Below are 22,419 nucleotides of genomic sequence, written 5' to 3'. Positions count from 1 at the left end.
GGGGCGGACCTGGAAGTGATGACATCGATGACATTTTAGTAGTTTAAAATCAGCCCAAATGAAAAAACTAAAAACTGATGTAAGGAACATAAGATTTAGAAAAAGACTCCCCACCCCCCGCCCAAGAGGAGAAAACCCCTCTCCAGTCAGGAAAAGGCTGGGAAGAAAGAGAAATGAAACTAAATCTACCCCCATATCAGCAGAAGGCAACTCCATATAAAGGATAAAAAAGATCCACCCAAACGCTAAAGAAATAATAATCACTATACTAAAACCAAACTTCTTAATATAATTGCTAGTAAAAAAAACCCAAAAAGAATATAATCACTAGTAACTTATAAATCGGGTTAAAACCCAAACAAACCAAAAAAAAATTTAAACTGTGATAAGAAATGCATTATAGGAAGAAGACGAGAGAAAAAAAATGGCGAAATCAAAAAAAAGCCAAAAATATTTTAGAGAAGAAACCGCCATCTTAGTTAAAAAAAAAAAATTCGCCTTCGAAGGATTAATAATAATGACCAAAGATAAAGTACTGTGATTGAAGTAAGTAAAATAAAAAGATTAGTACATCAAAAAAAACTTTAACTAGAGTATAAAATATAGAGTAAACCTACACCAATAGCCAGAAACAAAATCTGGTTTTGGAAACAAAAACCATCTTGCAAAGATCAAAATCACTCATTTATAGAGATGAGAATCCGCAGCAGTAGGGAAGTTCTCATTCAGAAAGCTTCTAGCTTCAGATATAGAAAAGAAAACACGCCGTGATGCATTAGGAGGCGAGATTCTGAGCTTCGCAGGGTATAAGAGCACAGGTTTTAGATTTTTCTCATAACATTTGGACATCAGAGGTTTAAAATGAAGCCTTGCCTTCATTACTTCTGGACTAAAATCCTCCACTAATCGAAAATTGAATTCTTGGAATTTGACCATCCCTATACACGCCGAGCCACACGAATAAGTTGCTCTTTAACATGCACATAATGAAATCGGACAATTACAACCGGTGGTTTAGCTGAAGCACTTGGTGATCGACGCATAATTCTGTGAGCGCGATCGAGTAACGGAGGACTATCTGGGAATACAGAAGGGAACGCATCCTTTAAAAGTTGAGCAAAATACTTCGAGGGGTCCCCTTGTTCAATACCTTCCGGGAGACCAAGTATGCGTAAGTTCTGTCTTCTGGACCGATTCTCAAAGTCGACACTCTTGGCTTTAAGTCAGTGGTTCCCAACCTTTTTTTGGCCATGCCCCACCTAATCACCTCTAAAATCCTGATGCCCCCTGTGGTGATATATAATTCTTATTATTCAAAAAGTGAACTCCTATTCACCTGGAGGAAGCCTAAAAGACCATTAACTTGGTTTAAACAAGCTTCCAAAGAACATGGCATTCATGAAAGAGAAAAATAAAAGAACCAAAGGACTGTTAAAGTTCTGAGGAAGAAATTACTAAGAAATTGTAAAAAAAAAAGAACATTAAGTGTTATTAAAATAATAATAATAAATAAATAAAACAATGCCGATTCGTTTCTACAGCATACAAAGACAGATACACCGTTTAAAAGAGATGACGCAATGAACACACCTTCACACCACCAAGAACCGAAAGCTACTGCAAAAAGCAGCATTGGCGTGACCTCGTACGAGTTTCTTACACGTTTGCACTTGTTCATTCGTTCCTTCCTACATCAGTCAATTCATTAATTTAATTATGAAAGCCATTTGATGGTTGTAATGATGGTGATACACTATATATACAGTACATACGCAATTACACATGTACATACACACAAGTATTTTTATGTATGCATACTGTATATACACATATGTATTAACTGGCACACACACTCATACTCACACAGACTTACTAGAAAAAATTCACTGTCAATAACTCATTCTCGAATTGCCCCCCTTAAAAATCAAATTGCCCCACACTGGGAACCACTGCTTTAAGTGTTTCCACCTGTTTAATCGTCGAAGATAATTTCTGCTTCCCGTTCCCGTTAGAATCTTTCCCAGGTTCTCGCCCTTTAGATCTCAGAGCCATTTCTGTATTCATTTCTTCAAAATTCACAATAAACTCTTAAAGTCCAAAAAAGTAGCAAGAATCTTTTGGTGTAGGTAAAAGTAAGTTAAATAAGGGTGATCATAGGTTAAAAAAAGTAAAGGTTATTGAGCGAATCTGAAACAGTGCTCACTCCATGAGCGTCTCCTGCTGACCTCATAATTATACTGAAAAGTGCAGCAGGCTTGAGGGGCCAAGTGGCCTACTCCTGCTCCGATGTTCATGTTCTTGCAGTCTAAACCCTGCTACCATTATTATAGCTAAAATGTAGTCCATATCACTTAACAAGCCAGTGCTAGTATAAGTACATTGGATGCTGGCTGAATTACAACTCAATTGTGAAGTCCTATCATTCTGCTCAGATCCTCTCCATGGCTTAGACAGCTCTTAACTCTGAAATTTTTTCCAACCCTCAGAAGTCTCTATAATTTTCCAAATCTTGGACATCCTGATCTCCTTTACCAGTACATTCCACTGACTAGGCTCTAAACAGTACCAAAACCTTTCCCATCTATCTCCCCCTCTCTTCCTCCCATCCAAGCTGCTTCTGTGAGCTACTGGTTATCCACCTTAATTTTTCTATTTGGCTCAGTATCCTACTTGCCCTCAAAGCTCAAGTACCTTAGGTACATTACAGATGTACCTATCTGCAATGTAAGAGCCCATGGAGTTACAGGGAAGTTACTAGCATGGGTGGAGCATTGGCTGGTCGGCAGAAAACAGAGAGTGGGAATAAAGGGATCCTATTCTGGCTGGCTGCCGGTTACCAGTGGAGTTCCACGGGGGTCGGTGTTGGGACTGCTGCTTTTTACAAAGTATGTCAATGAATTGGACTATGGTATTAATGGATTTGTGGCTAAATTTGAATGGCGGAGCAGATTCGATGGGCCAAATGGCTTACTTCTGCTCCTATATCTTATGGTCTTATGTAACTCAACTATGCTGTTGGGAATTGTTTGACAATTTGCTCAATTTCCAGGATTCTGGCCAGACACATAAATTCCAAAACTGAACTTTACAGGTGGTCCAAACAATATGGAACAAAAGTGACTAAATGTGATTGGAATTATTGGTCATTAGCATGCTCTGGTTAGTTTATGCAGTTTGGTCCTTTGAGCATCAAGGTTTAATTTATAATGCATTACAGCCAACATGTTCAGAAGACGAGACAGATAATTTCCAATAAAAGCTAGATTTATCTGTTGTGATATAACTGGACATGTTTGTTGTCTGCTGAGTTACAAACTCTATCCAGCCTAGCAACACAGTTTCAATGGTAGGGAAAAGTCCTCAACACTGAATTAAGAATGCAAGGTTACCAAATGTACTATCACATTAGAGTAATTGAGCAAGGCAGCTCTGTAGAATTATGGTATTAGCTGTTATTGCTTATTTAATTTTGTATGTCATGCTAATTTTATGCTGAGTATCTACTCCGAACCATGCCACCACTATTTCTATCCCACTGGCAATATGCAAGATTGGACCAAAACAACATCTTTTAAAGTTTACCTTCACTTTTGTAGCCCAAGGATTAAATCGTTTCCATAACAACCACCAGCCGGACAGTGAATCGCCATAATTTGTTAGATCGGTTTCATCCTGGCTCCCAACATCTATCGCGATCACGACCTTTGCACCCATAGATCTGGCAACATCAGCTGGAAAGAAAAGAAAGTTCAAGTCTTTTGGCCTTAGAGGTAGGAGAAAATCGGGCACAAATTCATAGACAGTGAAACAGGAATACTTTACAGCTTATAATAAGAATTGGAACATCTACATACAATGCAAAGAGAGTAAAAAATTACATTAAACTTTCCAAAGAAACCATTTTTCTTTGTAAGTAAATAACTAAATGTTTGAAGTGCTAATTACTATCAATATACATGCTTTTCAGAGCTAGAGAGGCTTAGTACCTAATTATCATTAGCTTTATTAATTTCCTTTGATCCTCTGAAGTCAAATAGGTTGTAAACAGTGTCACTCATGAAACAGTGGTGAATTGCTAGCTTAAACCTCAGGGTTGCTGCATTAAACGATGCATGGGAGTGAAACCCGAAGTTGTGGCAATTTTATTGTGCACCGTCAGTTGTATCTGGTAACTTCATTAGCAAATTTCTTCAAGAGGAAGGCTCATGATCACAGGAGACTATTTTTAGCTAATTAGTGAAAGATCCAGAGACAAGATGCGGTGAATCTTTTTTTCCAATGTAGCCAGTTATGAGTTGGAATACGCCATCTGAAAGCTTGTTGAATGATGATGTTATGATAATAATTGGGGAGTGTGTAAATCTGGCTTAAGTGGGCCATTAGACAAGGTTCGACTTGCATTAGTGAGTTTCTTCCTTTGTTTCTGTACTAATAGACTTTCACCAGACGTGTTCATAAACACAGCGTTAACGTACCTGGCAGGTTGTTGATATATCCACCATCCATGAGCAGGTGGCCATCCTTTGGATCACAAAGAGGAGGTAGGTAACTTGAGAGGGACATGCTGGCTCGACAGTATCGCCACAACGATCCTGTGATGGGCATCAATAATCAGCATCACTGACGTACAGTAAGAGAGGCAAATTTTGTTAACACTAACTTGATAAATGCAACCTCTATGGCATTTTATCTACCCTCAATTTAATCTACTTTACAGAGGAGAAACATATCTGCTGCAATTTAAATCACATTTTTAAAATCATTGAATCACTGAAGGTTATAGACACAGGATAACATGTCAATGGAAACTGTTGCCCATCAACCTTCAACTCACACATGACCCCATTCCACCTCTGACCCCTCTCACCTTCCCTTCTCCTCCGCACACTAGCTACCTCACACTTTGTCCTGACGCAGGATTTCAACCTGAAATGCTGACAGTTCCTCCTGATCTACCCCCCACCCTCCTGCCACCCTCAATAGATGCTGCTAGACCCACTGAGATCCTCTGTCATTCCAGTTTAATGCCACTTCCCGCCACCAGCCCCAGTCCTTCAGCTCCGTCACTTCACCTCAACTCCCATTTTCTACCCCTCAGTTAATTCCATTGCTTTGCTGCCCAAACCCTTGAGCCCATGAGCTTCAACTCTTGTGAGCTTGTTTGATATTGAGTATCAAATGCCTCAGGATCAGAATCAGGTTTAATAGCACTAGCATAACTCATGAAATTTGTTGTCTTTGTGGCAGTGGTACAATTCAATACATACTAATAGAGAAAACTGAATTACAGTAAGTATATATTAAACAAGTAGTGCAAAAATAAAAATAAAAAAGTAGTGAGGTAGTGCTTATGGGTTCAATGTTCATTCTAAAATCAGATGGCAGAGGGGAAGAAGCTGTTCCTGAATCGTTCAGTGTGTGACTTCAGACTCCTGGTACCTCCATCCTGATGGAAGCAATGAGAACAAGGCATGTCCTGGGTGATGGGTGGGGGGGTCACTTAATAAAGGATGCTACCTCTTTGAGACATTTCCCCTTGAAGATAACCCGAATACTACAGGGGCTGGTGCCCATGATGGAGCTGACTACGTTTACAAATCTCAGCAGCTTTTTTCGATCCTGTGCAGCAGTCCCACCCCCATACCAGACAGTGATGCAGCCAGTTAGAATGCTCTCCACGGTATATCTGTAGAAATTTGCAAGTGCCTTTGATGACATACCAAATCCTGTCAACTTCCTAATGAAATATAGCTGCTGTCATTCTGAAAGTTCTCTTCGACCTCTGATATCCAAACTTAAGATCAGAAAATTTATGGCACAGAAGGCAACTAATCTGCTTCCCCTCTCTGAATTCACTGAGATAAAGCAATTCGGACTGATCCCATTCCACCAGTCTCACACTGCTGCCCTGGATGCCATAGTTGATCAAGTGCTCATCTGGTTCCACATACCCACATTTCAGGTGGTGGATTCCAATCTCTGGGTAAAAAAAATAGTTCCACACTCTCTTGGTCCTTTCCTCACTCTAAGTGGATGCAAAGGGTTCAGTGTATCAGAAAGTGTGGAGCACAAAGGGAGCTGCTCAACACATTACATCTGTACCAGCTCTAAAAGTGCCAGTCCAATTGTACCCTCCAGCTCCTGTATTAAACCTCTAAGCACGCATCAAACAAGAGAGTTTTTACCATCACTGTGAAACAGGAGAATTCTCCTCAATCTTCTGATCAATTTTATCCATAGAATTATTGTGCACAGGAGGCAGTCAATTTGATCCAGCACATCTGTGTTTGCTATTCAAGCTACTCCAGCTCTTGTGAAGCTCAACTGAATACCTTTTAAATGCAATGTTATCCTTACAGACAGTGATTTGGATTCCCAGCATTCTAGGTAGAAACCTGCACTCAGCTCTCCTCTAATCCTTCCACTATTAATTTGAATCCCAAGTATTCTCCACAGGACAGTGATTATAAATCTGATTCTAATTAACTCACTATTTGCAAAGCACAAACCAGCACCACAGTTTTCAAAACAACCCTTGTACTTCTAATGAAATTTGACTGGCTGTAAGGTAACTTAGGATGTACTAATGTTGCCAAAAACAAAGCATACACCAAAGTTTTTCTTTGTGAAACAAGGTCATAACTGAATCATTATCTTTCTTCCAAGTGTCACTTGACTTGCAGCTTCAACAATATTCCTCCTTTGCACGTGTGGAATGCTTATTATCAAAGCAGGATGTCACTCATCTCTTTGGAACAAGTTGCTGGTCTACATCTGGTTCCTATAAATGGAGAAATGCTTCAAACTTGTCTGGACTGGGGAAAGGACAGTGAGGCAAATAGAGATCAGGAAAAAGTACTGCTCAAGTGTTGCCATCACAGTCACACGGGCGTTAATACAGCTATCAACTATAGGATCAATTCAGAGACACAAGAGCCTACAGATGCTGGGGTCTGCAGCCAGAACAATCCACTGGAGGAACTTAGCAGGACAGGCAGCGTCCGTGGAAGGAAATGGACAGTCAACATATTGGGTAAGAGGGATCAGATGAAGGGATGAGACCCTTGACTGTCCCATTACCTTCCACCGATGCTGCCTGACTCAGAGTTCTCTAAGCAGATTGTTTTTTGCATTGGATCTACACAGATTGGCGATTCTGATGCAGTTTGCAAAACCACTGCCTAGGAACACCAGGCAGACCACATACAAGAGAGCATAGACTGGAGTCAGTGTCAACATGTTTAGGTGATCAATAAAGCAATGAGATGCTGCTCTAATAAAATCTTAGAGCTCCTGGAGAGATGTCTAAAATATTAACAAAACATGGCATTAAGATAACTGAGATGTTGCAGAGTAATTCCTGAATTCCTGTAATCATTTCTCTCTTTAACAATCACTTGTTATAGCTGCACCCAAATGATTGCAAGCAATGCTGAGTAGTTTGCAAACTCTAATTACATGCTGCATTCTGATTGCAAACTAATTTAACCTTTCACATAACTCTAGTGGAAATACGCAAGTTCAAATGGCAAATGAAATTCAAACAACAAAAACAGGAGTATAATTTTTCCTGGTAAAGAGAACGAAAAGAGCACTCACTCTTTGGAATGCAAGTAAATAATCGAAGAGTAAAGGTATCTAGGACACCGAAAAATGAGGCAAGTTGCTCTGGTCATTGGCGTGCAAATGAAGGTTTGTTAGGCTTTCTCTGTTGCAAGTTGGAGCTATGTTGTAAACTCACTCATCTATGACTTCTATCCACTGCAATCACAGCTTCATTAATCATGCTTATTCATTACCGGACAGAAGGGAAAGTAAAGGAAGGTAGTTTGAACAGAACACAAAATTAGGGGTAAGTGAGTGTCACTGGTAATGGTACTTGAAGAAAAAAACTCAAAGGTTTTAAAACACGATACAGTGGGAGAAATCCTTACTGTAACATGCATCCCAGATAGTTAATCAACTATCTTTGAACTTGGTAGTGTGCATTTCAACAGCAGTAAAAGAGAAGTTCAGGTATACACTGGGCCTGGCATCAACCAGGGGCTGCTCTGAAATTTACTTCTTTCGGTTATTTCCCAAATGTCCAACAACAGCAAACAACCCAACACCTGTCCATCACTCCCGCCCCTACTACTGACTGAATATTTCACAAGAGGGCTCAGCAGAGAAGTATGGCAAGTTCATTTTCCTCCTTTTCTTTAACAAAATATTACTTCAGATTGAGTCAATACAGATACTACAGCCTACTTTGGAAAACTATGTAGATTATGAGAAAGAGGATTTATTGACCAGATTGAACACAGCAAGTATCAGGTTGCCGTAAGATGGCATCCATTTAATAGTTCAAAAAATTAACTGCATTGTCAGAAGGTTGTAATGAAAGCAAAAACAGTTTGCACCAGATGTTCACCACTTGGTATCTTGTGGTTTCTTAGCCCATTCCATCCACAAAAATCAGTCCAAAATAAGATAACATAAATAGAAAATATACAGGTGGTTCCTGAAGGTACACAGTTACTCTACGAATGAAGATTTGCCAACCAGTGAAAGCTGAGTACTATAAACTGTAGTTTGTAGTGTTATTTTCTAAATGCTTTTCTAGCCAATAATACCGAACCCAATGCTAAAGCTGAAAATTCACTAAGTTTGACTTGCGATCTTTTTATTTTTGGAGTTCAGAATAAATTCAGTTCTAATGGGTCAGCTGCTCACTTTAAAAGAGAGACAGATTCTTACCTAATGAGAATGGTGGAGGGGAGGGGGTGGTGAAGGGACTGAGGATTTTAGAGATTAAAGTCATGATCTTCTTTCCAGATAAGAAACAGAAATGGAAGATGCAAGGTGTGATCCCTGGAGGATCAACAGACATACTTGGTCTGTGTGGACAATAAGATGTTGGCTTTCTGGAGCAAAGAATTCTTAATGTTCATCAACGTTTTCAAAGAATGGATTCTTCCTCATCTCAGCCTTAAAGAGGTGCCCCCATTTCTGGTCCTTCCCTCTGGTGCTAGACTATCTGATGAAGAGTAACAATGCTCCTAGCATTTACCCACTTAAATCCCCAGAGATTACTAAGTGTTTGAATAACATTGTTCTTATAAACCTGTTCAACATTTCATCATCAGACAATCTCACCATATCTGTGGTAATTGAGTGAACTACCTCCAATCACAGTATTCTTTAAATAATGAGACCAAAACTGTACACAGTACTCTAGTTTTGGTCTCACTGGTGCTTTATACAGGCATAGAAAACTTTACTGTTTTTATAATCAAACCCTTTGAAATAAAAATTTGCATTCTGCAAGCCTTCATATGACACAGTGTCTTGCCAGTTTTGTGCTTCATGCACAAGTACCCACACATCCGTTTCTGCTGCAATTCCCTGCAGTCTTTCTCCATTTAAATAATAATCAGTTTTATTATTGTTTTCTTCCAGAGTGAGCAAATTCATAGCTTTCACATTATACTTTATTTGTCAGCTTTTGCCCAACCTGATTATGTCTCTGCAAACTGGATCCTTCTTACTGAAGATAGAATTTGTATTATCTGCAAATATGGTTAAACTTTTATTATCTTCTAAATCTGAAGATAAATAATAAAATGTAATGTCTTTGTGACCTGACATAGCTCAGTAACAAATCAACCTAAAATTCTGCATGTTCAATTTGGCATAAGGACATGCAGTGCACTCTTAAAGCTTTTGAAAACCATCATGGCCCTCCCATAACCCAAAGAGGGAGGGGCTAAATAAAACTTCACTTATTGAGAATCGTTCAGATTATTTTTTTTCCCAGATCATTATGACATACTAAATATTTGGGTCGACCTGACGCAAGTACTTCTGGTCTACCTGAACAATAAAAAGAAGCTGAATGTTTTGTGCACGGAGTTTCTGTGGGAGACTAGCTATAATTTAAATCAGTTAAACAAACTCATCTGAAAGAAAGAACTGAGTTTAACACACTAGAGTAATGCCTTAGATACCATTTCAGAGGCTGTTTGCAATGACCAGGGAATTATTTTTGGATGTTTCAGTGGAGCAGGAAAAACTTCCGTCATTAATCTATTTTTGGCTAAAGTTGAAGACAAAATGGTTTTGACAGTGGGAAAGCTACAGATTCAATTTTTAAGCTCCCTTTAAATTTGACATATGGTATCTCCAAAATGTAAGATTAATTGGGAACTGTAAAGGAAAAAAAATTCTAAAAGATTACAAACATTTTGTCTGGGATGGAAATACAATTGCTCACAAAGCAGTCACTGACGCATTAGATCGAACATTGCAAGATCTTAGACAATAATAAATTAATGTAAGATGTTAATTTGGGTGCAGGAGTTCCCAACCTGTTTTTTCAAATGCCATAGGCCCCTACCATTAACTGAGGGATCCATGGGCCTGGGTTGGGAGCTCCTGCTTTAGTGCTAGTTAGAGATTAACATCAAACGCCACCAGTAATTTCAGAACGTACTGAAGCAGATGAATTTAAAGCCTGTATTAAAGTAATAAATATTTGAGAAAATATTAAATAATTAGGCTTGAAAACCAATATGTGAATGCGTTTGGCAGAGAAGAGATTTCAGTTCCCAGTTCAACTTGGCTGTGTTATGGTCATCACAGAGCACACAAGAATCACTGCAAGTTTGTTAGGCTTAATCTCAAAATGTTGCCCATGGACATATAACCCTAGAGTTAAAGATAAAAATATTCCATACATTTTACATCAGATTCAAAGGAAGAAATAGCACTGACATTGAAATAGTAAATTTACACATTGTGCACAGCTTTTCTGTACCTGCTTAGAGAATTACATAAAATTCAATTTAAGGCAGCCATGGAAGTGATGAAGTTAGCATAATGTTTTACAGTGCCAGTGATTACAGATTCAGGTTCAATTCCTGCCCGCCACAGCCTGTAAAGAGTTTGTACGTGGTTCCTGTGACCAGCTGGGTTTCCTCCAGGTGCTCCAGTTTCCTTCCACATTCCAAAGACATACAGTTAGGGTTAGGAGTAGAGAGTTGTGGGCATGCCATATTGGTGCCCAAAGCATATTGGCACCCGCGGGCTGTGCCCAGCACAATCGCTGGACTGTTGGCCGTTGATGCAAATGATATATTTCACTGTATGTTCCAATGCACATGTCACAAATAAAGCTAATTTTTACCTTTAGGTATGCACTTTAAGTGTAAATATACCATTGGTAACTTCAGTTAAACAACACATTTTAACCCCCTAATTATATTACTCATGGCATAGTTATGTATTTAAGTTAGACTTTATCTCATTTACAAGGAGCGTTATAAAACTGAATTGCATGGAAGTAAATGCAAGGATACATGATGGCCAGCATAAAACCCAAACAACATTGGGTTTAGCAGTTAGTCAAAGTTTAAAGTTCAAAATATATTTATTATCAAAGTATGCTTACATTATATAACCTTGAGATTCATCTTCTTACCAGCAGCCACAAAACACAGGAAACCAAAAGAACGCATAAAAAATGTAAAATGTGCAGGGAGAGAAGAAAACAAACTGTGCAAACAATGAAAATAAACTAATAGCATTCAGAACAAAAGTGAGTCCATCGACACCGAGTCCACAGCAGGCCGGAACCACAGCCTCAGTTCAGCGCAGAGATGAATAAACATCACGGAGCCCGGAATAGGCCACAGGCTCAGCCTCAGTACGGCGCAGAGCTGAGTAAATGCCGTGGAGCAGCAAGCAGAACTGGCCTGTCACTTGCCTCGGGCCCTGACACCCTGACCTTTTCAATCCATCTGGCCAGGAGTTTAAATCATCCAAACATCAGGTCACTCCTCGCACCATGACCTGGGCCCTGTCACATTGATATGCTCAGATTCGGGCCCTGCCACCACATTTTGACCCATATCAGACCTTTCCAAATCAGTGTGGCGCTTAGATCGATCAAACCTCACTTGAAATGTGCACGTTCGAGGCAAAGTCAGGGCGAGTGGAGTGGAGCAAAGTCAGAGTGCAGAAGGGCAGATTCGAGGCCCGGCCACCAAAACCATTGTCTTGATATTAAATATACATATTGTGATGAAATTATACAAGCTAGCATTTGGAGTATTGTGTACAGCTTTGGTTACCCTTTTGTAGGAAATACAGAATTATGCTGGAAAGTGTTCAAAGATGACTTACTGGAATGAGGGTCTGAGTTATAGGGAGAAGCTGAGCCGACTAGAGCTTTATTGATTGAAGTGTAGGAAACAGAGAGATAGTGGAATATAACATCAGAAGAGGCAAAAAAATGGGCTGAAGGCACGCAGTCTTTTGCCCAAGTCAATGGAATAACAAATTATTGGGTATTAGTTTAAGATGAGAGGATAAAGATTTAAAAGGGATCTGAGGGACAGCTTGCCCATGCAGTGTGCATATGGAATGAGCTATCAGAGGAAGTAGTTGGAGCAGGTACCGTAACAAGATTTTAAATAACATTGCTAGGGATGAAAAGAGAGGAGGAGGTGGAGAGTATCTTAAATGTATCTATTTTAATGCTAGGAGCATTGTAAGAAAGGTGGATGAGCTTAAAGTGTGGATTGATACATGGAATTATGATGTTGTAGCTATTAGTGAAACATGGTTGCAGGAAGGGTGTGATTGGCAACTAAATATTCCTGGATTTAGTTGCTTCAGGTGTGATAGAGTAGGAGGGGCCAGAGGAGGAGGTGTTGCATTGCTTGTCCGAGAAAATCTTATGGCGGTGCTTTGGAAGGATAGATTACAGAGCTCCTCTAGGGAGGCTATTTGGGTGGAATTGAGGAATGGGAAAGGTGTAGTAACACTGATAGGAGTGTATTATAGGCCACCTAATGGGGAGCGTGAGTTGGAAGAGCAAATGTGTAAGGAGATAGCAGATATTTGTAGTAAACACAAGGTGGTGATTGTGGGAGATTTTAATTTTCCACACATAGATTGGGAAGCTCATTCTGTAAAAGGGCTGGATGGTTTAGAGTTTGTGAAATGTGTGCAGGATAGCTTTTTGCAACAATACATAGAAGTACCGACTAGAGATGGGGCAGTGTTGGATCTCCTGTTAGGGAATGCGATAGGTCAGCTGACAGATGTATGTGTTGGGGAGCACTTCGGGTCCAGTGATCACAATAGCATTAGCTTCAATATAATTATGGAGAAGGACAGGACTGGACCTAGAGTTGAGATTTTTGATTGGAGAAAGGCTAACTTTGAGGAGATGCGCAGGGATTTAGAGAGAGTGGAATGGGTCAAGTTGTTTTATGGGAAGGATGTAATAGAGAAATGGAGGTCATTTAAGGGTGAAATTATGAGGGTACAGAATCTTTATGTTCCTGTTCGGTTGAAAGGAAAGATTAAAGGTTTGAAAGCGCCATGGTTTTCAAGGGATATTAGAAACTTGGTTCGAAAAAAGAGGGATGTCTACAATAGATATAGGCAGCATGGAGTAAAGGAATTGCTCGAGGAATATAAAGAATGTAAAAGGAAACTTAAGAAAGAGATTAGAAAAGCTAAAAGAAGTTACGAGTTTGGTTTGGCAAATAAGGTGGAAGTAAATCCGAAAGGCTTCTACAGTTATATTAAAAGCAAGAGGATAGTGAGGGATAAAATTGGTCCCTTAGAGAATCAGGGTGGTCAGCTATGTGTGGAGCCGAGGGAGATGGGAGAGATTTTGAACGATTTCTTCTCTTCGGTATTCACTAAGGAGAAGGATATCGAATGGTGTAAGGTGTGGGAAACAAGTAAGGAAGTTATGGAACCTATGACAATTAAAGAGGTGGAAGTACTGGCGCTTTTAAGAAATTTAAAAGTGGATAAATCTCCGGGTCCTGACCGGATATTCCCCAGGACCTTGAGGGAAGTTTGTGTAGAGATAGCAGGAGCTCTGACGGAGATCTTTCAGATGTCATTAGAAACAGGGATTGTGCCGGAGGATTGGCGTATTGCTCATGTGGTTCCATTGTTTAAAAAGGGTTCTAGAAGTAAGCCTGGCAATTATAGACCTGTCAGTTTGACATCAGTGGTGGGTAAATTAATGGAAAGTATTCTTAGAGATAGTATTTATAATTATCTGGATAGACAGGATCTGATTAGGAGTAGCCAGCATGGATTTGTGCGTGGAAGGTCATGTTTGACAAACCTTATTGAATTTTTTGAAGTAGTTACGAGGAATGTTGACGAGGGTAAGGCAGTGGATGTAGTCTATATGGACTTCAGCAAGGCCTTTGACAAAGTTCCACATGGAAGGTTAGTTAAGAAGGTTCAGTCGTTAGGTATTAGTGCTGGAGTAATAAAATGGATTCAACAGTGGCTAGATGGGAGATGCCAGAGAGTAGTGGTGGATAATTGTTTATCGGGATGGAGGCCGGTGACTAGCGGGGTGCCTCAGGGATCTGTTTTGGGCCCAATGTTGTTTGTAATATACATAAATGATCTGGATGATGGGGTGGTAAATTGGATTAGTAAGTATGCTGATGATACTAAGGTAGGAGGTGTTGTGGATAATGAGGTGGGTTTTCAAAGCTTGCAGGGAGATTTATGCCGGTTAGAAGAATGGGCTGAACGTTGGCAGATGGAGTTTAATGCTGAGAAGTGTGAGGTTCTACATTTTGGCAGGAATAATCCAAATAGAACATACAGGGTAAATGGTAGGGCATTGAGGAATGCAGTGGAACAGAGAGATCTAGGAATAACAGTGCATAGTTCCCTGAAGGTGGAGTCTCATGTAGATAGGGTGGTGAAGAAGGCTTTTGGAACGCTGGCCTTTATAAATCAGAGCATTGAGTACAGAAGTTGGGATGTAATGTTAAAATTGTACAAGGCATTGGTAAGGCCAAATTTGGAATATTGTGTACAGTTCTGGTCACCGAATTATAGGAAAGATATCAATAAATTAGAGAGAGTGCAGAGACGATTTACTAGGATGTTACCAGGGTTTCAGCACTTAAGTTACAGAGAAAGGTTGAACAAGTTAGGTCTCTATTCATTGGAGCGTAGAAGGTTGAGGGGGGATTTGATCGAGGTATTTAAAATGTTGAGAGGGATAGATAGAGTTGACGTGAATAGGCTGTTTCCATTGAGAGTAGGGGAGATTCAAACGAGAGGACATGATTTGAGAGTTAGGGGGCAAAAGTTTAAGGGAAACACGAGGGGGTATTTCTTTACTCAGAGAGTGATAGCTGTGTGGAATGAGCTTCCTGTAGAAGTAGTAGAGGCCAGATCAGTTGTGTCATTTAAGGTAAAATTGGATAGGTATATGGATAGGAAAGGAGTGGAGGGTTATGGGCTGAGTGCGGGTAGGTGGGACTAGGTGAGATTAAGAGTTCGGCACGGACTAGGAGGGCCGGAATGGCCTGTTTCCGTGCTGTGATTGTTATATGGTTATATATGGTTATTTGGACAAGAGCAGATATGAAAGGTTTAGTGGTGCACGGGTCAAACATAGGCAAATGGAACTATTTTAATTGAGAGTGTCAGGAATAATCAGAATGAATTGTGCTGCAGAGGCTACAGACCAAATGGCCCACCGTTGCTCACATATTCTATATTTCTATTCTGCAATCAGCATTTCCTTTAGATTTAAGGCTCTATGGTTTGCTAAGGCCAATCACTGATACTCAGAAAGAATACCATTGCCTAAGGAAATTACCGTTGAGGATAGTTATGTTTCTCCTCTGCTCTTTGAGAGAATCTTGAATGTTATTGTTAAAATGGCTATCCTTACAGAATAAGACTTCTGTTTCTGAAAGGAATAAAGAATCGCAAGATTCCCAGCTGTTCAAGGACATGGAGGTGATTTATTTACAAGACACCTCCAAAGATAAAGGGTGTTTCACGTCAATAACGGTAATAATATTCCATGAGGAATATCACCCTGCTAATGAAGAAAACATTTCTAATTCCAGTGGAGCCCTGGTAAAATGAAAGAAACGTTTTTCATCCACAGGCATTCAAATATATCATCAAAATTTACCACAACTAAACCAACAAGAGTAGGAACCCCACCTTATTCCTGTAGCAAAGGCACACAATATACTGTATGCACAGAACACAATTATTGGAATATACAATTTGATAGCAGACTCCGAGGGCATTACTTTAAGTTGATTAACTGAAATCTACAAAAATGTAATTTGCTCTACTCATTAATGTAATTAATATCATTATATTACAATATGCTGTAACAATTTCTCTCTCTTTCTGATGTGCTGATGCCTGGGGATATTACTAAGGCTCAGATTGCATCTACCTTAGCTCCACATTACAACTTGTAAGCTGACAAGCGATGTGGACATGGGGATCGGGCAGCAAGATTCTACTGCAAAACTTGGGGGGTACATTTGCATTGTAATTTGGGTACCATTCTCTGGAAGGTTTCAACACCACAAGACGTTAAAGCTTAGAGAATATTGGAAACCCGTTGTACAGTATCTACAAAAATGAGTGAAGAGAAAATGTGCTTGAAACCATATTTCAATGTGAAATACCTAAAAAAGAGCTGATCACAGTGTGTGGGGTTGAAGTGTGGACAGTTAAGCATAAGATTCAGAAGGATGGTGCAATGCTGTGGAAAATAAACCACTTCAAAAGCAATGACAAAGAGCTTCGTCAGACTTTCCTCTGAGGTCAAGTTTGTTGCCGGCAGCACAGGTGCTGGAAAAAACGGGGTCTGCTTCATAATGGGTAATGATATGATAGTAATCAGGTGCTGTGCTCAGCTGACAGACACATCCAAAACTATATATAAAGACTATCAAAAAAAATCATAGAAGAGCTAGAAGCAACAAAATGAAATGTTAAGCTTTTGTTTGTAAGATATAGTCACTGGTGTGGGTTCAGCATTATGTTCAAAGTCAAGGCTTTAATTTTCTGGCTAAATGTTGAACTAAAGTAGCACCGAGCTGTCAAGAATTCTTTCAAAATTCCATGGATTTCGCAAGAGACATGGTAAAGTATGTTGCATTCAACATCATTCAATCATTCAAATCCAATTTTTTAAATTATACTTTTCCTCTTAAATTCTTATTCCTCTCAAAATGCTTGCTGGGCTATCATGTGACTATGGCCAGAAGCAATTTAGGTTATTTTCCTGAGTTTGCCAGACCATTAATCCATGATATCAGATTTAAATTTAATTCTTTCTTCAGTCAATGTTTCATATACAGGTCACCTCACGGTTATAGCAGGGCTTGATTCCAGTGAAATTCTCATAACCCGAACAGTTCACTAGTTAGAAATGTGACCGTGAATCCAGTCCCCAGGTGGCAGAAGATGACAGCAGCTGGTGCGTCAATCCTGCTGGTCTCTGAAACACTCATTCACATGTACAGACAGGCATTCGTACAATGGGAACGCATGAATGGATTGTCTTACTCCTGACATCACAGGTTGTGGCCAACTCCCTTGTTCATCTTCCCTGTCCTTGGGACTTTCAGGGCAACTATGCAACTGCTGACTGATTGGATTACCTGGACAAGAATTAGATCCGGTTGTTTTGGTAGCACCACTTCAGTGTATTTACTGACCATGATACTTCTAGTGATTGCTGTAAAAGAGAGTGTTAACATCTTAGGTGCAGTGATCGAAAGAGGGCCTGCACAATGCCAAATTCAGTGAGCATCAGAGAGTCGGAAAAGAGGCAAACACAGAGCTGAATTCGTTGGGGAGCTGGCTCACCCCGGTTGCAAGAGAAGACAGCAGATTGGTGAGACCTGTGCCTGAGGCCGAATCTGAGGGAGTGAAGCAGCCTCACTCTAAGCAAGGATCAACCATTCAGATCTTGAATAGGTCTTTGCTTAGGCTAACAGTGCACATCAAGAACAAAGACACATGGTTTTGTAGTTAGAAACAAGCAGGTATGACATAATGCACAGCACTGAGTCATTGTTGAAACATCATAGATGGGAGCTTAACATGCAAGGATACATAAACAACAGGCAGGTGGGCATAGGAGATGGAGTGGCATTGTTGGTTAAAAAAATGAAATCAACTCCTTAGAAAGAAGGGGCATAGGATTAGAAGATGTAGAAGGCTTGTGGGTAGAGTTGAGAAACTGCAAGAGTAAAAAGACCCTGATGGGAGTTACATACAGGTCTCCAGGATGTGAGGTATAAATTACAACAGGAAATAAGAAAAGGCACACAAAAAGGGCATTTTTACAATGGGCATGGATGATTTCAATGTGCAGGTAGACAGGGAAAATCAGGCTAGTGCTGGGTCTCAAGAGAAAGAATTTGTAGAATGACTATAGGATGGTTTTTTAGAGCAGCTTATGTCAAGGCCACTAGGGAAAAGGCAACTCTGGACTTCTGGACTGCATGTTGTATAAGAACCGGCTTTGATAAGGAAGCTTCAGGTAAAGGTAGAGATCTTTGAAGAAATATTAGATACTAGAATGGTTCCAGAGGAATGGAAAAATTACAAATGTCACTCCACTCTTTAAGAAGGGAGGGAGACAAAAGACAGGAAATTATATGCCAGTTAGTCTCACTTCAGTGGTTAGCAAGGTCTTAGAGTCTATTATGAAGGAAAAGGTTTCGGGGAGGGGCTTGGAAGCACGTGATAAAATATGCCCAAGTCAGCATGGTTCTGTTGGATTTATTTCCAGACAGACAAGGGAGAATCAGTGGATATTGTTTACTCGTATTTTCTGAAGGTCGTTGACAAGGTGGCATATATGAGGCTGCTAAACAAGATAAGAGTCCATGGTAATACAAGAAAAATACTAGCATGCACAGAAGATTTGCTGACTGACAGAAGGCAAAGTGAGGAAATAAAGGGGGCCATTTCTCGTTGGTTGTCGGTGACTAGTGGTGTTTCACAGTGATTGCCACTGGGTCTGCTAATTACGCATTATCTGTTAATGGCCTGGATTACCGAATTGATAGATTTGTGGTCATATTTACAGATGATACAAAGATAGGTACATGAGCAGGTAGTGTTGAGCAAGCAGGGAATCTACAGAACAACCTGGACAGATTAATAGAATGGGCAAAATCGTGGTAGATAGAATATAACATAGGAAAGTAAAAGGCCATGCACTTTGATTAAATTAATAAAAGTATTTGCAAATCAGGGAGAAGATTAAAAAAATCAGAGGTGGAAAGAGACTTGGGAATCTTAGTGCAGTGAATACTAACAGTGCATTTATCTTCTTTACTACTTAATGATTCAAGTTAACTTTTGGGAATCTTAGTGCAGGATTCCCAAAAGTTAACTTGAATCAGTAAGTAGTAAAGAAGATAAATGCACTGTTAGTATTCATTTCCAGGGGACAAAAAAAGTTAAAGCAAAGATGTTAAGTTGAGTCTTTATAAGACAGACTACACTTGGAATACTGTGAGTAGTTTTGGGCCCCTTATCCAAGAAAGGATGTGCTGGCATTGGTAGCCTCCAGTGGAAGTTCACCACAATGATCACAGGAATGACAGGGTTAACAGATGAGAAGAGTTTGACAGTTCCGTGTCTGTACTTGCTGGAGTTTAGAAGAATGATTCAAAATACAAAGTACGTATGCAGTATACAACACCTTGCCACAGACAGCCACAAAACAAAGAAACACCACAGAACCTGTTCAAAGAAAACATCATAGAACCATAGAACACTACAGCACAGAAACAGGCCTTTTGGCCCTTCTTGGCTGTGCCGAACCATTTTTCTGCCTAGTCCCACTGACCTGCACCTAGGCCGTATCCCTCCAAACCCCTCTCATCCATATACTTGTCCAAGTTTTTCTTAAATATCAAAAGTGAGCCCGCATTCACCACTTTATCTGGCAGCTCATTCCACACTCCCACCACACTCTGCATGAAGAAGCCCCCCCCCCAATGTTCCCTTTAAATTTTTCTCCCTTCACCCTTAACCCATGACCTCTGGTTTTTTTCTTTCCCAGCCTCAGTGGAAAAAGCCTGCTTGCATTCACCCTATCTATACCCATCATAATTTTATACACCTCTATCAAATCACCACTCATTCTCCTACGCTCCAGGAAATAAAGTCCTAATTTATTCAACCTTTCTCTGTAACTCGGTTTCTCAAGTCCCGGCAACATCCTTGTAAACCTTCTCTGCACTCTTTCAACCTTATTAATATCCTTCCTGTAATTCAGTGACCAAAACTGTTCACAACACCCAACGCACAGAAAAAAATCCAAATCAAGCAAATAGCAAAAAAATGAGCAAATAACACGCAGAATATTAAACATCAAACCACAGACTCCTTGAAACAGTTTAGTAATGTTCAGCGTAGTTCAGTTCAATTTAACGCTGCATCATTCGCTGAGTACAGGCTGCAGAGCTGGCCCGCATCAAAGTGCCCCAATCAGAATTATGCAAAAAAAGCAATAAAATAAAACGTAACCAGAAACCAAAAACACATATAACATGTACTGAAGAGTCCTCAGAAACAAGACCAATCAACAAACTGCGCTGATCAAATCTTGCCCAAGACCGAAGACTCTTGCACTTCCTTCAGCAGCAGCGAGCAAGAGGGAGGGGAAGACCAGTCAAACATAGCTAGACTGTGCTGAACACCTGCTCGCCTTGAGCACTCATCCTTGTTGACGTCAATTTTGCTCAACACTTTAACTGGCAAGATCAACGAGTAACAGAGCTGATCGTGGGTTTGCGCTCCACCATTAGGCTGCGTGCTCTATTCTCAACCTCGCTCTCAACCGTGCCAAATTTCCTCAGACACAGCCAACGTGCCGCATCATTCAGTCGACCCCAAAACACATTATAAAAATGTAAATTATGGGGTCCAATTGCACACAGATTAGTAGCAGAAGTATATTTATAAGAAGAAGTAGTACTTTTGTGAACTGTCCGCAAGGCGTCACCGTTAGTCATGTTGGCTGCTGGCACCATCTGGTTTTGCAAGAATGAGAGGGCTCTCAATGCAATCAATTGAATATTGAAAGGCCTTGATAGTGGACGCAGATAGGAGAATCTAGGACCAGAGGGCACAGCATCAGAATAGAGTGGCATTCCTTCAGAACAGAAATGAGGAAGGATTTCTTTAGCCAGGAGGTGGTGAATTGGTGGAATTCCTTGCCACAGATGGCCATGGAAACCAAGTTATTGGGCATATTTAAAGCAGAGGTTGATAGGTTCTTGATTATCAAGGGCTTCAAAGGTTACAGGGAGAAGGGAGGAGAATGGGGTTGAGAGGGAATCAGCCATAAACGAATGGCAGAGCAGACTCAGAAGCAGATTTAGGCCATTCTGCCCATCATGCCTTTTGGTCCAATGGTTTAATCTGGATGGATGGTGGACAATGTTCGGGAAGAGTACGAGAGGGGCTCGTGGTAGAAGATATTGTGCAGGAAAAGAATTTGATTATTCTCAATGTTTTTAAAGCACCAAGCACCTGGAAGGGTGGGTAAAAGCAAAGACTAAAAAGCATTTTAAACCTTAGGATGACAGTATTAGACATGACACAGACCTGACCCATACAAACATGAACAGGATTCATCCTGTTTGGCAATCTAAAACAGTTCAGTTACAAAACCGAAGGAATGCATTGTTCCAGACTCATTTCCATTTATACTTACTTTCCTCCATGTTAATTTATTCATTATATGTATTTGTTTACAATCTATTTATAATGCAAGTGAAGAACTTCAAATCGAAAAGCAAACTTCATTTTCCTATGAACACTAATTAAGTTAGAAATACTTCAAAAGACAAAAGAGGACTTGGAATGTTAAAGCTATAAAAGTAACTATATAACACAAATTCATTAAATACTTTGCCTTAAAAAATAAAACCCATCTTGGCAGTGATTTGTAACTATGCGTTAAATCCAGATACCTCTGGCCAACATGGACTCTGTCTTGGCAGAGTGATAATTATAAAAACTACAAATGGTCGCATACTGGGACAGAGTCCATAATGCAGTCTGGAACCTGAACATTTTGTTTCTGAGCTATGTCAGTACTCACAAAAAGGAGAGAAGCTGGAGCTGGTAGGGGAGGGAGGATCGACATACACTTCGTTGCATAAAAGATTAGGCACTTAGAAATAACAAGTTACACTTTGTTTTACAGATTGTAAGAAACTGAAATGAACTTAATGAAAATGATTTTCCTGGGACAGTGCATCCACCAGCCTAATGCCACTGATTTCCAAACTACGAGGTGATTCTTCCCAAACGCATAGTTTCTTCAGTGCAGCAAGTTTGGTCTAGAACTTTGTTACAAGAGTATCTCTCTGCTCACAAGCCTAGTCAAGTTGTAAGCCTTACTTACGGGTCAATAAAACCTTACTAAGGCAGGGAAGGTCAACTACCAAGGTGCACTCACCATCAGTATGAACCCGCATGGCAGATGCTGTTATATCTGTGGTGATAGTGAAGTAAGGAATCCAAAGGTCCTGCAAAATAAGTAACAGCCTCTGTTCAGTTACAAGGAAGCCAAAATCCTTT

General features: G+C 40.1%; 1 protein-coding gene across 1 annotated transcript in view; it reads right to left on the bottom strand.

Moving 5' to 3' along the window:
* pnpla7b (patatin-like phospholipase domain containing 7b) overlaps positions 1-22,419 on the bottom strand; it is a 331,521-nt gene that overhangs the window by 51,726 nt on the left and 257,376 nt on the right. Inside the window, exons 29-31 of the mRNA XM_073052200.1 lie at positions 22,298-22,367; positions 4,476-4,592; positions 3,583-3,731 (exon numbers count right to left, since the gene is read on the bottom strand). Coding sequence (XP_072908301.1) covers positions 3,583-3,731; positions 4,476-4,592; positions 22,298-22,367 — 336 coding nt within the window. The remainder of the gene's footprint in view (positions 1-3,582; positions 3,732-4,475; positions 4,593-22,297; positions 22,368-22,419) is intronic.

The sequence above is a fragment of the Hemitrygon akajei genome, chromosome 7 (genome assembly GCF_048418815.1).
Source record: "Hemitrygon akajei chromosome 7, sHemAka1.3, whole genome shotgun sequence".
Lineage (NCBI taxonomy): Eukaryota > Metazoa > Chordata > Chondrichthyes > Myliobatiformes > Dasyatidae > Hemitrygon > Hemitrygon akajei.
The sequence above is the reverse complement of the archived record's forward strand: the minus strand, read 5'-3'. Positions and strand labels throughout refer to the sequence as shown.